The 14,078-nt window shown below is 45.8% G+C and overlaps 1 protein-coding gene across 2 annotated transcripts; it reads right to left on the bottom strand.

The window, feature by feature from the left end:
* Nucleotides 1-315: 315 nt before the first annotated feature.
* On the bottom strand, nucleotides 316-4,894 carry LOC147423375 (glycine-rich domain-containing protein 2-like). 2 transcript variants are annotated; one of them, XM_086501343.1, is made up of 12 exons: nucleotides 4,713-4,894; nucleotides 4,425-4,542; nucleotides 4,092-4,331; nucleotides 3,556-4,008; nucleotides 2,802-3,313; nucleotides 2,617-2,681; nucleotides 2,364-2,506; nucleotides 2,146-2,298; nucleotides 1,928-2,066; nucleotides 1,479-1,583; nucleotides 1,332-1,391; nucleotides 316-1,243 (listed from the first exon to the last, which is right to left on the bottom strand). In XM_086501343.1, the coding sequence occupies exons 1-12, from the start codon at nucleotides 4,868-4,870 to the stop codon at nucleotides 552-554; spliced, it is 2,838 nt and encodes a 945-aa protein (XP_086357469.1). In that variant the 5' UTR covers nucleotides 4,871-4,894; the 3' UTR covers nucleotides 316-551. The 2 variants fall into 2 exon arrangements, with proteins under 2 accessions (XP_086357469.1, XP_086357468.1); XM_086501342.1 differs by having other exon boundaries at nucleotides 316-1,583; nucleotides 4,713-4,892.
* Nucleotides 4,895-14,078: the final 9,184 nt, after the last annotated feature.

Here is a 14,078-nt window from a genome sequence, read left to right as displayed (position 1 = left end):
CTCTCTCTCTCTCTCTCTCTCTCTCTCTCTCTCTCTCCCTTAAATTTGACCATTATAAGGTGTTGTGACATGGCCCAGTGGGTGTCGATGGTGAAGATGAAAAATAAGCATTTAGCCACCATTTCTGTGCACTTGCAAAAACTGAAGTTCGACTTCTCTATCTCCCTTTCTAAAGAGGACAATGTATGGCGACAATTTTAGGCTCCCTCCCCAAATATTGCTTGCATTTCAAGTAAACTTATCAGACTCCCTCAAAGCAAGAAGTAAGAAAAAGCAATGGCAAAAGACCATGTAGAGGATGATGTGACAACATAGTTTGGACAAAAGCAGTGGTTTTCTTTAACAATCAATAAACTGCCATTCCGAGTGGCTGATAAAAAGTATATTTACAATTGCTATGCCAAGTGGCTGACAAGTATATTTACAATTGCTTATTTTGAAGCTTCTGTTTACAACCTTATGATGGTAAAAATGTACATAGCAATGCTTTACATGGCAACTGCTGTTTCGAGTTTGTGTACTAGCTGTTTCGAGTTTGTGTACAAGTGTTCTCAATATACAGCCCCATTTCTCCCGTGTTTTGATATGTAGTGTAACGATGGCAACAAAGCAGGCAGAACAGCAAGAACCTTAAGAATATCATCGACATGAAGAGTTCCCATGCTTAGCCCCTCTTGCTGTTGTACCTCAATTCTGAATGCTGTTTCCACACCCACCAGCTCCGCAACCTCCACATCCACTACCTTGCACAGGTGCGGTGGCCTTGTCTGTGCCATTACCACATCCACCCGCACCACATGCTCCACATTTACCTCCCTGAACACCCTTTCCATCGCTCTCAGAGCCTCTGATGTTCTTTCCACAATCACCAGCTCCACATCCTCCACATTTACTGCCCTGAACACCCTTGCCATCAATACCTGCAATGCTATTTCCACAACCACCAGCACCGCATCCTCCACATTGACCTCCCTGAACACCCTTCTTATCACCCATAGGAGTATTCCCACAACCACCAGCACCACATCCTCCACATTGACTTGCCTGAAAACCCACCCGATCACCCATAACCTTATTCCCACAACCACCCGCACCACATCTTCCACATTTACCTCCCTGAACACCCTTCGTATCAGCACCCAATATGCCATTTGCACAGCCGCCAGCACCGCATCCTCCACATCCACCTGCACCGCATCCACCACAACCTCCTCCTCGGGCTTCCATACTAGAATGTTTCTGTCTGTTTGCACAATGCTCCCCTGAGAGAAGAATGCCACCTCTTTGCATACCATTCATACAGCCCCCCGCACCACACCCACCGCACCCACCTCCTCGACCACCATTGACGCCACCTTTCAAGCCATTTCCACATCCGCCTGCACCACAACCTCCACATCCACCCCCACAAGTACCACAACCGCTACTGAGCTTACAAAGTGAATGAACCCAATTACGATTACATCCCAAATCAGTACCGTAGAATGAAGACAACCATTGGTTCGAGCTCATGCTATACCAGGGACAGAACTGCGGTGATCTCTGCGGTTGGAGGTCCCAGTGTTTGTTCAAGATAACAGAACCTTCAATACAACAAAGTTGGCTTAAGATATGGCAGTCCCACGTGCTAGAAAACTTAAAACTAAGTGTGTTCCAAGACCTAATCATAAGATTCAAGAGAGATTTCAAATATTGTGCCTTTGTTCACAAAAATGATAAGGAAAGACTAGGTTCATCTATTAAGGAAACTGCCTAGAATGGACTCCACGTAATCATCCACAAGACAGAATGACGATTATCACAAGACGTAATTATTTAATAGTATGACATTTGTGAGGGTAGAACTAGGTTCCAATATCTGAACCTTCCGACACAAACTCAAGCATCAGATATAGATGTTCAATCATTGCATCAAATTTGCACTCACCCCAGTCATCACTGCGACTAACTTTCTTCAGCTTTCCCAAAGTACTATTCCAGAATGATGCAACGTGGATAGTATCAGCAGCAACTGACAAAATTGTACAAAGTAGTACTACTAAAACTCCATTCTCCTCCGATGAAATCTGTGAATCATGCAATGTAATTTTAAGACGGCTCAAGACTGTCAATGAACAGAGCTGGAATAGAATATAAGCCACCTACCTCCATCGCTCCTGATTTCCAATTGAAGAGTGCCGTAGCTTTGCCATTGCGTATCCCTTGAAGTTGACGAACAAATGTGATGAATCCTGCCTCATCAGCTTGTCTGCTGCCAGGTACTTCATACTGGCACTTTCTCCCATGCAGTAATGTCACCTACACAATTGGAGTGTCAAGCTTTCAAGTCGAAAAGTTTTCACTAGACATTTTAGACAACTTACAGAATTCTCTGAAGGAGTGGTTGGTATAATATTAAGTTGGCAACCTTGTACTGTGGAATTAATGATAAGATGCATGTCACCATCCAGCAAACTCCAAGCCGTGCTAGCAGGCCCGATACGTGCTGCCGATCCCAACAAAATCTCTACACAGACAGTAGTAGCAACACCACTCAAACATTACATGCACACCAGACAAGACCGCAAAATAGAGTTAACAGACTTGACATGCTCTTTGCCTCATTTTATCGATTACCTGGAGACTCTTTGCAACCAATTCTGTAAACTTGAATCACTGATGTCTCCTTTGCACCTAGACCACTAAAGGTGACAGAAAATACTCCAAGACTAAGCAAGCAGAAGATATTTATGCATAAAGGCATTGAGAAAGGAAACGGACACTTGTGCATGCATGTGCCCAGTTCGAAGTAGAAGGCTTACTTGATTTTTACCATGAAAGCCTTTTTATTTTGATGGTCATAGACAGTCTTTGATAGGTAATCTCTCTTTCCATTTCTGAGGAGCGGGTACTCCATCCGAAGTAAAAAAGGCACAGCTGTAGGGGGCGTGATGGAGACAGACACTCTCAAAGATGTTGGCTTTTGATCTAGTCCCAAATTCGATTTCATTATTAAGGGCACCCATCCATCAAGCGACAAAGTTGACGAGCTAAGGATCGATTTCCATGAAATTTCTGTCCAGCCAATCAGCCTAGACTTCTTAATAAGACTACAGCATGTTACACCCTCTGAAAGAAGCTCCAAACGAAGCCCTTCAGTTGCCTCTTCACACTCAAGAGACCAAAAATCTTTCCACTGAGGATTCTGTGTCCCCTTGATCCATGAAGTTTCTAACTTGAGCGTGCTACATTTGTTTTTGAAGAGCAACCGCACACCCACTACTCCATCCTGGCTGGCATGCAGGTTCCGAGCCTTCTGTACAGTGATGAAAACCTGCAAGCGAAGTAAAAGCTTTCATTTGCAGCAACCAGTTGCCAAGGGTTTCGTTGAAAATCAATGATGATTTAGAGAGAGAAGCAAGAATCCAATAGATCCTCATTGAAGTAAAGACAATGAATTTTAAGCGATGGGGCAATCGATTCTTCCAGGTTTGTAATGGAAAGAATGAGTAGAAAATAAAAACCCAATATTTGCAAAAAGATAAGACACTGGCTCTCTATGAGGTCAAACTGTACCTGCATCGATTTGCGGAGTTCAACACCTTGGACACCTTTCCAAGATGATATTGTTGAACATGATTTTGGTGAATATGCAGGGTATTGAGTAGATTGAAGGAGCAGCGGTAATGCAGGGGGCTCCCCTCTGTACATTGCACCTGCCTTCTCATAGGAAGAGCCAAACATGTTCTGCCAAAGATTTCTTGTCCTGTTAAAGCCAGTGTCCAGCTTTTGGCCCTCTGTCCTATCAGAGTCAGTATCATCATGGTTAAGCACCCTTCCAAGCAACTTTACTGTATCCTCTCGATACACTCCTGAACATGCTTGATGTGAATGCCACATCAAATCAATATCATAAGTGGGAACCAAGAAAACCCGGAGCCTAGACAATTTGAGAAGGTACAAAAATCCTTTATATCGCTGTAAGGCGGCATAAAGAAACCTTTCTTCTTCCATGTGAGGTCTCGAAACCTGCCAATTATTAGAGGGTTCAGCACCTGCATTTCACAGAGCAACATAAGTTAACAAACAGTACATAATTAGGAGTAACTAACCTGATAAAAGAATGAGCTTTGCCTCTCAATGGCAGCCTGTAAGTCATACGTAATTTTCCTTGAAAAAGCACTTTCCTTGCGCAAAAGGTCTTCAGAAGCAGCTTCATACTTCTCATCAGAAAATTGAGAATCCCATAGTTGTTGTGTATATGCAACCGCTTCGCTCTCAATGCCAGTGGACACATTGGGTGCATCGAGAAGCTTACCATAGGAAGCCTTGCAGTCTCTTATGTATTGAACCTATGTAAAACGCCACAGATGGGTTCATATATAGCATTATAATTCTTTGGGTTGAAAATAGTAAAGTAGAGCCTGAATTTTGCAGTAAATTACTGGATTGAGACGGTGGCAATGCCAAATCCAAGCACAATCCAAAGGAGGAATCAATGGAAGCCCTGTGCTAGCATAAGGGCCATGGTCTGCCAGTAAACGAAGCCAACAATTTTCATACCTATCATCCCAGAAAACAATTATCAATCTGAAACTGTGATATTAATTTAGAAGGACAAAGACCTCCATATTTGGTCACGGGCTTCTCTCTCTCTCTCTCTCTCTCTCTCTCTCTCTCTCTCAAAGTGCAATCAGAATAGAATGAGCGCAACCAAGAAACTGGTAGGGCACCTTAAAATGGCACAGTGAAGAGCAGGACCGCGGTAAAGGTCAAGGGGATGCGAATCAACGGCTGCAAGCAAGCGCAACTGCGATCGGGCGGCTGCAACGAGGTCCAGGCCCAGCTCCAAGCTCTGCGCATTTTGCCAATGCTGCTGCTGCTCCTCCATCGTCCTCAAGTTGCAATTTGGCGAATTCACTCAACGTTTTATTTATTCGTCGGTAAGTGTAGTACGTGTACTACCACTTCACTTCCTTCTTGCTATACCTACCCCTCAGCACTATCTCACACGGGCATGGGCTCGATGGGATCAATGGCCCACGCCTTTTTTGGGGAGCGCGGGCATCGTGAGCCGTTGATCTCGCGGCGCACCCCGAATTTACCAATTTGCCCAACTTTACTAAAGTTGAGCCGAATTTACAGAGCGACGGGTTTATCAGAAAAGAAATCTTTCTCCCATTGCTTTCAACGAGCACACGTAGGTGAGGTGGTTAAGGTGATAGGCTTGCAAAGGTGGTGTCCGGGGTTCAATTCCGGGGGATGAGAGGGGGAGGGGAGAGGGGGGCGCCCAAATTTACAAGTTTTGGTGCACCCAAATTTACCTGTTTTCCCGAATTTACCAAGTCGCATCGGACAGCTCATATCGCACCCGATCCCCGAAATGGGTGTGGACCATTGATCCCCTCTAGCCCATGCTCGTGTGAGATAGTGAGGAGGATACCCACCAATGACAATGGGATTGGATCTACGGAGGAGGGTGAATGGAGGGATGCGAGATTATGTGGAGCGTTGGTGGTAAAACTAATCTCGGGATGAATACTAATTTCGAGATAACTAGTCTTACTTGATGGGCATTGCTATAGAACATCTACATAACATAACATGGCATACACGGATTCACATCAAACATCTATGAGAAAAGAAGTGTGTATCTATTTGATATATAGATATGATGGTCGAGATTGAGCATGTACTAGTAAAGAAAACATGTAGCTAAACTAAACTTAAGGAAGCATTGACAAACTCAAAAAATACAAAAAACATCAACATAATGTAAAAATTAAATTGCACTACCGACCTGATAATCGTGTACGGATGTCGTCCAATTGTCCAAGTCGGAGGACAATGTTTGTGTCAAGCTACATAAAATTAATGTGAATAGTTAAACATTTGGTCTTGCAATGAAGTGCCGCGGATTGAAAATGCTACATGTATAGTGAACGTCATGCAGAAAGTATCATGGAGAGTTGGCATTGTGGCCTCTCCAGAAGTAATAAGAAACAAAAGTCGTGCTCTATCCCGTAGCATTTATGTGTTGCGCAAAGCAAACGTATAGCCATAGGGAATTGGATACAGATAACGGACCTTGCAATGTTGTCGAGTTGGAGTCGTTCTTGTGCAGTCGAACGTCCACTATTGTGAATATACGTTCTTTCGGTACGACACAAAACAGGAGTTAATACAAAAGATCCAAGAGATAGATTAAACTTAAAGAGAAGCATAGATTTTTTTATGTTTTACATTATAGATAGTGTAGGGTTTAATGTAATGATGAGTGTCCAGTTCATAACTTCCGACATTGCAATCATTACAATAGAATGACTCAATTAGCAGGCTGTGAATACTGAGGTGTCGGACACCTCATTTTGTTGTTTCGACTCTACACTATACTGGTTAAACGTAGCGATAGGCTAATATTAAATGCAGCGCCAAGTTTTTTATGTGAGGCACCTCGTCGTCGATTGGGTCTAGGATAATGGTCTAGATCATGCCAAGCGATCAACTCGAGGAGAGGCCAAACAAGGCCATCAGCGAGCTCTTGGCCAATGCCCGCACGATGGGAGACACCGGCAGTGCCACATACACCCTCTCTCTGCACCACCTTCAACATTGCCCCTATCTCAAACCTCCCCATTATGGCTATTGTTGGGCCCTGTCATGCCAAGAGCAACCCTGGGGGTGAAGGACCGGATGGCCAACGACTGCCATAGGAAGGGAATCCTAGGCCAGGTGGCTATATAAAGGGAGGTTGGACGGAGGATTTTGGGCAGTTCCCAAGGCATTATACTAGTATCAAAGCTAGAGAGGTTGTGGACCTATTTTTAGAAAAGAGTCTTTTGCATGTTGCATGCTTCTTGGCGTGGTAAAGACGAGGTGCATAATCGTGTGCAGGGGGGCTTGTGCCGAGGAGGGAGATGAGCTCTACCTCCACCAAATCAAGCGCAATACATCTCAGTGGGGTCGCGCTGCGTTGGGGAGCCATTCACATCGCAAGGCCAAGGGCCGGGAAGCTACGAAGCGTTGGCTCTCTCTCTCTCTCTCTCTCTCTCTCTCTCTCTCTCTCTCTCTCTCTCTCTCTCTCTCTCTCTCTCTCTCTCTCTCTCTTGTTCGCAATGCGGCAGAACCGCCATAGCTTCCTTTGGAAGCTCCTTTTCACACTCACAACGCCCAAGGCCATAAGGCCTTAGGGCAATTTTAACTTGAAACAGGGAGGGTGCCCACGGGCCACCAAACCCCCCCCCCCCCCCCCCCCCCCCCCCCCCCCCCCCCCCCCCCCACATCCCCCCCACCCGACATCCTCTTCTTGGTTATTCGACGAGGTTCTCAAGGCACAACAATATTGCAGAAATTCTGCAATTTCAAAAGAATCAAAAAGATGCAGAGATTGATTATGGAAAAATTGTGCAAGATGAACAAGGGTTAAATTCGAAGCAAGGTTTCGTAGTCACTCACGATCACTAACAATTTTACTCGAGCACGGCTATGTGGGGATAGTACAAGGCCGCATGCAAGGGCCGTGAAAAGCACAATATAGAGTCGGCAAGGCGTCGAGATCAAGGAAAAAGTGTCTCCATAAGTGCAAACAAGAGTCTATAATACAAAGCCTTTTGGAGGGGGGACCGGCTCCATGAAAATCCGGTCCTCAATTGTTGTCAATGGCTTAATTTCTCTCCTCTTGTTCGCGCATATCTAACTAGGTGTTATGCTTTTGTTGCTCTCTTCATCCAAGCACTCTTGCTATGCTCATTAGTAATATATTCTAATGAAATGCTCACTATGTGTATGCTATTTTCCGCTACACACAAGTTACTAGGCCATTAAATGTTACATTGGTATCAAAGCACAAGGTTTCTCTTTTCTTGCTCAAGAAGGGAGGTCCTCAAGCTAGCTATAAATGGTTGGTATTATTAATTGCAATTGAGTAAGTAGAATAGGGATTTTTCAGCCTTGCAATGCGCCTACTTCGTCAAGAGCTATGGTCTTAATAGTGGATTCCTATGGAGCTTGCCTACAGCTTAACCACTGATAGCCGGTTTTCAAAAATCAAAAAAAGAGAGAAACATTTCTTTTTTTCCTCTACCCGAAGCACGATGACACCACACCGGAGGGCTCGGCAATGCCCCAGTCGATCTGTGGGCCACGAATGGCACATTTTCAACCCTTCATCCGCAGATCTTGAGTAGTCCAGCTAACACTTTGACAAGGCGGACCCGCCATGCCACGCCTGTGGCTCCCACCCCCTCTCAGTCACTCCCCTCACCCCCCCCCCCCCCCCCCCCCCCCGGTGCCCCGCCACGGCCCACGCGGCCCAGCTCTGGCGGCACCCTTGGTCATGGGCCGTCACTGTCCATCATTAGCCCTCGGCTTTTGGAGCCGCGGCCATGGGAACCGACCCCGTTCGAGGAACATAAACAAACAAAAAAAAAATCCTTTTCTTCCCTCCATTATCGCCATCCCACCTTTCTCCTTACCTTACGTCCACAGCGCCCCCCCCCCCCCAGCATCATCCCCCTCTCCCTCCTCCATTATCATATGTAGCCAGACACTCTCTCTCCCTCTCGTCCGCCAACCCTCTCAGGGGCCGCCATGCATGGACAAGAGCCTCTGTCTCTCTCGTGCATTATTCACACACACACACACACACACACACACACACACACACACAATCTCTCACATTTTCCTCCCTCATCCCACCCCTCTCGCCCATACTCTCTTTTTCTCCTTCTCGCGGGCCGTCATGCCACACCCCTTCTCTCCCCATCACACACTCTCTCTTCCTCTCACTCTCTCTCTCTCTCTCCTTTGTTTAGCCCCTACTCTCTCCCTTGTTCAGCCCCTACTCTTCCTCTCACTCTCTCTCTCCCCCTTGTTTAGCCCCTACTCTCACTCTCTCTCACCACCCCTTCATTTCCCCTTGCTCGCTCGTCTCTTCCTCGGCCGCCATATAGCACAAGGAATCTTTCTCTCTCTCTCTACACACACTCTCTCACACACACACACACTCACACACCCCCCTCATCCCTTCCCTCAGCCTCACATTCTCTCTCCCTGGCCCGCCGCCTCTTTCTCATTCCCTCTCACTCATTGACTCTCACTCTCTCCCTCCTTTCTATAACACGGACCAGCCAGCAAGAACCTCTCTCTCTCTCTTTCTACGTACACACACCCACACACATACACACTCACACACACACACACACACACACACACACACTCACACCCCCCCTCTCTCCTCAACTCCCTCACCTTCTCCCTCCCCTCGCTCGCTCACGCTCACTCTCTCCCTCCTTTCTGTAACGCGGACCAGCCATCACAGTTTTTTCGTTCTCTCTCTCTATACACACAGACACACACAATCCTACCTCTACACACCCACCACACACACACACTCCCCAGCCCCTCTCACTCCCTCGCGCGCTCTCCCTCACTCTCACTCACGCTCTCTGTGTCCCATCTCTGTAGCCAGCACGAAAAAATTAAAAAAATAATAATATCTCTCTCTTTCTCTCGTTCCCACGCACCCTCTTTCCGACACACACACTTACACACCCACACACAACCTCGAGCCATACGCTCACACAGTCACATCACTTTAGAAAAACACTCACACAATTACATACACACACACCTGCACATACATACATGAGCACACGTACGCATACGCACACACACACACACATTCAAACGTATACACGCACACACATAAACACACAGTACACGCACACCATACACACCCACAAAAGGTAAAGAAGAAAAGCGAAGGGATTCGACATCGACGCCCAACACCAAAGAAGAAGGACGGCCAAGTCACGCAGTGGAAACACCAAACCAAGAAGTGACGCCGGAGGCATGCCCCGGCCAGCCCCAAAACTGGCAAACGCGCTACATCGACGCACCAGCAAGGCCCGCCATTCATCAGCATCTCATCCACGATGCATCTCCGCAGTAACATTCGTAGGTTATTATTATTTTCCAGTTTCAAGCCAAAAATCTTGTATATAAAAACACTTGTATATTTCCACCTCTCTCTAGGTGATGGTCACAAAGGCCCACCTAGGAGATATTATTTTAAATTCTCCTAAGACAAAGCAAGGGTCAACCATCTGGGACCCAACTCCTTGCTTTGTCTCTCCTGATTAGGACCCTAACCTAATCATAACCTAATCATATTATCCTAAAATAATGCAGCCAACACCTATAAAAGGGCACTAAGAGGTCACTATCAAGGGGTCAATATTTGGGAGCATTTTGGGACGGGAATTTGGGAGAGCACTCTGAAAGAGTGGTGTAGCATTTAGGGCGGCACTAGAGCACTGGGATTTGGGAAGTTAGCACTATGAGAAGGAAGCCATGTTCACACACTGATGCCAAGGTTTGATACACACACGAGTAGGTCTCCGCACATATGGAATTCTCCCTAGAGAACGCACTATAGGCCCTCCATCTCTCTCTCTCTCTCTCTCTCTCTCTCTCTCTCTCTCTCTCTCTCTCTCTCTCTCTCTCTCTCTCTCTCTCTCTCTCTCTATCACCATGCTCGCCATCTCGCCAAGCAAAGGTACCACATTGATTTAAGTTTCCCTCACATCCTGAGGAGTTTTCATCACCTGCGTCTCTCTCTCTGTGTGTGTGTGTGTGTGTGTGTGTGTGTGTGTGTGTGTGTGTGTGTGTGCAGTGTTTGTGCTCTTTCAAAACACCATTGTCTGCGAGGTGGTGCCTCCTGTTCATTTCCCATGGCCAGCTTGGCGTGCACAGTCTTGGCGTTTTGAGGCCGTCGGGGTCCGTGTCGCGCTTTGCGCCCATCATTTGGTGGCCCCACTGAAGAGGGCTTCTCGAAAACCCTCAGTTTACAATGTTGAAGACAACGCACATCGTCGACCATGGACGAATGGCTGAAAGAATTCTCCAACTGGAGAACGGAGGAGGAGGAGATTGAAGAAACACTGATCGCCTTCATTGAAATACTACTGCCAAGCTGTAGCGTCATCAATATCCAAGAGGTAAGCTCCCCATCTCGCATTGCTCGTGCTAACCAAAAATTAAGAGCCTTAGGTGGGAGGGCTACGAAATGTCGTCACTGTCGTCAACCAAAGCATTCTGTCAATGAGTGCCAATAGAGGAGGTGAAGAAAGAACAGTGAGTTTTGCTTTTGAGAATCGCAGCACTCTCACGACTGTCAAATTTTGTGTAGCACCAAGTGTTTTCTCTCTAATGGTCCGAGAAGAGTCATCAACTACATCAACCACAAAGTCCAAGCCACAAAGCCTAAAACATTTGGTGGACGCAAGTGGGCCTACGCTCTCCCTAAGCCTAGAAAGTTCAAGTAAAGTGCAACCACCCAAACGCCGCCGTTGCATGTAGAATGGGAAGCCGATTGAGGTAGACTCTTCTTGCCCAGTCTGTTTTGAGCCTAATGTGGAGGATTGTGCGGACTTCCACAGGTAGAGGCATGTGGTGAAGGTGTCACCTTGTCAACACTTAAGGTATGCAATTCTAGTAATTAGTTCCCTACACCTGACATGGATAATAACAATAGGCCAAAAGTCTTTCCTTTCCGTTTCTTGAAACACATGCATGTAAACGTATATGTTGATAGGAAGATATTCTACCAGCAAAAGATTGTTTTTCTATTCAGAGCATAAATGCTTGATGAAATCCTGAGATCTCCACGTCCCATCATCTTACCCCTTCTTAATTATTACCACTCTTTTGATGTAAGCATTTTTATTTTGTTTTTGCTTTGCGATCCATTTAGATCCTGTTTTAAATCTATCCACCCAACCCTGTAAGAAAGCCGCTATGAGCCGTTGATATCATTTGTGATATTTTTTAAAAAAAAAGTTTGTAATTTTCTGCTCATTGAGTTACTACCATGGCAAGTGTCTCTTTTCCCACATTTAGTGAAAAAAAGAAAGAAGACATCACCACCGATTTTCTGGATGACTTTGACATTGCTTGTCTGGTTTCCAAGAAGGATGATGATGCCTTACGGCTATAAATTTTTCCTCTATTGATGAAAGTAGAGGCCAAGTCTTGGTACAATGCTTTGCCCCAAGATACCAAGAATGCATGGGATGTACTACGTGTTGCCTTTGTGAAGAGGTTTGGTGGAAGCACAACCTCAGAAAAGTTGTGGCAGTTGCTGACAGAGTTAAAGCAGGAAGGTCTGCTAGAGTATGCCACTTACAAATCCAAGTTTGTAGATTTGTGGAAGCGATGGATTGCCTCACTAGAGGAAGGTTAAGGAGTGCCTAATTTCCTGAAGAAGGACCGTTTCATTGCTGGCCTGTGGTCACCGCTTAAAGAGAAGCTGAAGGGGAGATTCCCTGCAACGTATGAGTTGGCAGGGGAAGTAGCCTGCCTTAAAGACAAGAAGCTGTGCATGAAAGCAAGAGTCCACGAGTCAGAGGAATCGAGCTCAGTCCGACTAACCCTAGTGACTGCAACAGCCATTTAGAGAGCCCAACCACAAGAGGCATCAGAAGAGCAGCAAGACCTATTGAGTCGCATCACTACTCAGCTTGAAAGTTTATCCGTGCATCTAGTGCAGCAAGGGTATGCACCTGTCAAAAATCCAGAGCAAGGGAGAGGACAACAAAGTCAAAACCAAGAATACCACTGCTACAATTGTGGGGAGGACGACCATGGCATGTATTATTACCCTCACCCTAGAAGGTAGAACTTCAATAGAGGAGGAAGGCAAAATCAGATTTCTCCACCAAGGGCAAGGCCACCGCTGCCTAGGCAACCAATCCCACATGTTCAAACCCCACCACCAGCCATGCAACCACAACCAGTCCCACCAGTTCAAGTCCTACAGCCACCGATGCAACCACCGCCACAATCACCACTTACACTCATCCTACGCCCACCACCAACTGGCAGCCACACACTAAGTTTTATTGGTCTTGAAAAAGAGGTCAAGATGAAGATAACAAAAGAAGAGTCAAGCGAGAAGACTGTTCAAAGGATTGAAGCAGTGGAACAAGAAGTTAAAGAATCAAAAGATGCTACCCCAACGAAGGAGGTAAGTCAAGAAAATTGTGTTACAAATGTTAGTACATCTCTAACCTTGAATGAAATGGACACCAAAGCAATCAATCGACAGCATTGGGCAGTAAGGGTAAGAAGGTGTAAAGTGTTGATCAAGCCTCGTCAGAGTAAGAAGAATGCAAAGAGCATGGGAGATACAAGAGAAGAGGAAGACCAGCCTGCTAGCAAGGCTTTGCAGGAGATGGACAACATATCAAGCAAAGGGGAGGGCTTTGAAAACAAAAGCCTATGCACCAGCATGGACCAAGAACAATATAGCAAGCTGAAGGCATCCTGCATCAAGGAAGTTTCACTAGAGGACCATAACAAAGAGGTAAGTATGAATGAAGGTTTGGAGCTAGATATTGTTCTAGAGGCTTGGCAGTCGAGCAAGACTTTATTGTGTAGTGTCATAGACTTGGAGATGGGTAATGCCTCTAGTCTACTGAAAGGTGTTATAAACTTGGAGATGGGTACTACCTCCAGTTTATGTGAGGGTGTTCAGAGTAGTTTGATGATCAACATGTTGCCAACCTTTTAAGGATGTTCCAGGCTCCTCCACAACGCAGCAATGTGTTTGCATGGGATGCATCAGACCTATGGCTATGGTTAACCACTAGAAAATATAGAGGTAATATCAACATGGAGATAAAATTTAAGGAGCCATGGATAGACAAATGGCTGATAGAATGCAAGAATGAAGGCCTCATCCCCAATTTGGTGCAAATTTTTACAAATAGTGCATCCTCTCTTTGGAGAGAGGTGAGTGAATTACGCTTGCATTTAAACCGCAAGGTATGTGGCTTACTATCAACATCAGAAAAGACAGCTGACATGTTTGAGCACACCCAAGAGAAGCATGATATGCTTGCTAGTTTTTCTAGCTGCGACAGTAAACAAGATTTTGAAGACAACTGGAGCTCACCACAACAACAAGGCGGCCATATATGGTGGATTCTTGGCACACTCTTGGGAATCATAATTTTCAGTTCTGCCTTTGCAAGAGCCAAGATGCTCATTTTTCCTCTCGCTACTAGGGGTTACAAATTTGGTCCTATTTAGCATGC

This window comes from Adiantum capillus-veneris, chromosome 26, assembly GCF_014529385.1.
Source record: "Adiantum capillus-veneris isolate H3 chromosome 26, ASM1452938v2, whole genome shotgun sequence".
Lineage (NCBI taxonomy): Eukaryota > Viridiplantae > Streptophyta > Polypodiopsida > Polypodiales > Pteridaceae > Adiantum > Adiantum capillus-veneris.
This window is presented reverse-complemented; position numbering and strand designations above follow the sequence as displayed.